Consider the following 1,569-nt stretch of genomic DNA (forward strand, 5'->3'; position numbering starts at 1 on the left):
TTTCTGTGTGTTCTCTGGGTGTGCTTTCTGTGTGTTCTCTGGGTGTGCTTTCTGTGTGTTCTCTGGGTGTGCTTTCTGTTTGTTCTCTGGGTGTGCTTTCTGTGTGTTCTCTGGGTGTGCTTTCTGTGTGTTCTCTGGGTGTGCTTTCTGTGTGTTCTCTGGGTGTGCTTTCTGTGTGTTCTCGGGTGTGCTTTCTGTGTGTTCTCTGGGTGTGCTTTCTGTGTGTTCTCTGTTTTCTCTGGGTGTGCTTTCTGTGTGTTCTCTGTTTTCTCTGGGTGTGCTTTGTGTGTGTTCTCTGGGTATGCTCTGTGTGTGCTTTGTGTGTGTTCTCTGGGTATGCTCTGTGTGTTCTCTGGGTGTGCTTTCTGTTTGTTCTCTGGCTGTGCTTTCTGTGTGTTCGCTGTTTTCTCTGGGTGTGCTTTCTGTGTGTTCTCTGGGTGTGCTTTCTGTGTGTTCTCTGGGTGTGCTTTCTGTGTGTTCTCTGGGTGTGCTTTCTGTGTGTTCTCTGGGTGTGCTTTCTGTGTGTTCTCTGGTGTGCTTTCTGTGTGTTCTCGGGTGTGCTTTCTGTGTGTTCTCGGGTGTGCTTTCTCGGTTTTCTCGGGTGTGCTTTCTCTGTTTTCTCTGGGTGTGCTTTCTGTGTGTTCTCTGGGTGTGCTTTCTGTGTTTTCTCTGGGTGTGTTCACTCTTTCCAGTTCTCATCATCTTATTGATTAGAGAGGCTATGATCTGATTATTGATTGGTGAAGCTTTGATGGTTTTCTTTACAGCATCCACTGACAGGGCTGTGATTGCCGGGGCCATGGCCACCTTCCACAGCAAGACCTGCCTTCGCTTTGTTTCCAGAAGCACTGAAATCGACTACCTCAGCATTGAGAACAGAGATGGGTGAGAGCAGCTGAAGTATTTAAAGGAGCTTTTAAGAGGTTCTTCCACTTGTGTTCCTCCTGTTTGAAGAGCACTGTCCATAGCTTTACTTCAGTCAATTGAACAGTCTTCTCTCTCTCCTCTCAGGTGCTACTCTTCATTGGGCAGAACAGGTGGGAAGCAGGTGGTCTCCCTCAGCACGAGGGGCTGCGTGTACCTGAACCACGCTCTGGGCTTCTACCACGAGCACACCAGAAGTGACCGCAACCGCTACGTGACCAACTGGCAGAACATCAACACTGCAATGCAGTACAACTTCAACAAGGAGAACACCAACAACCTCAACACACCGTACGACTACTCCTCCCTGATGCACTATGGGAAAACGGCCTTCACCATCAACGGGCTGAACACCATCACTCCACAAGTACATAATGAAATCTTACTTATTTACAAGGATATTTAGTCAATAATAATAATAATAATAATATTAACAATAATATATATTTTTTTATGGCTGATCTGTCTTGTTGCTTCATGTTTTGACCAGATCTACTAGAGTAAGGATCTTTCTATTAATGTTACTATTTGTATAATTGAAAAAATATCTTTAGCTTCCCACAATATCTTCTGCATATATGATTCTGACCACTAGGTGGCTGTGGAGTTTAACATTTTCCTTACCAGCACTGGAAGTTTTAGTAA

At 45.3% G+C, this 1,569-nt stretch overlaps 1 protein-coding gene across 1 annotated transcript; it reads left to right on the forward strand.

The window, feature by feature from the left end:
• The first annotated feature begins 671 nt into the window (after positions 1 to 671).
• On the forward strand, positions 672 to 1,345 carry LOC125787289 (hatching enzyme 1.2-like). Its single transcript, XM_049471311.1, has 2 exons — positions 672 to 885; positions 1,012 to 1,345. Exons 1-2 carry the CDS (start codon positions 752 to 754, stop codon positions 1,328 to 1,330), a joined length of 453 nt encoding a protein of 150 aa, XP_049327268.1. The 5' UTR covers positions 672 to 751; the 3' UTR covers positions 1,331 to 1,345.
• The last annotated feature ends 224 nt before the right edge of the window (positions 1,346 to 1,569 follow it).

Source organism: Astyanax mexicanus, chromosome 23 (assembly GCF_023375975.1).
Source record: "Astyanax mexicanus isolate ESR-SI-001 chromosome 23, AstMex3_surface, whole genome shotgun sequence".
NCBI classification, from domain to species: Eukaryota; Metazoa; Chordata; class Actinopteri; order Characiformes; family Acestrorhamphidae; genus Astyanax; species Astyanax mexicanus.

What these genes read in the sequence shown, in the direction of transcription:
- LOC125787289 (XM_049471311.1), top strand. Translation starts at nt 752, where the DNA reads ATGGTTTTCTTTACAGCATCCACTGACAGGGCTGTGATTGCCGGGGCC. An exon ending in AGCATTGAGAACAGAGATGG is followed by an intron (nt 886 to 1,011) that starts GTGAGAGCAGCT and finishes CTCTCCTCTCAG; the next exon opens with GTGCTACTCTTCATTGGGCA.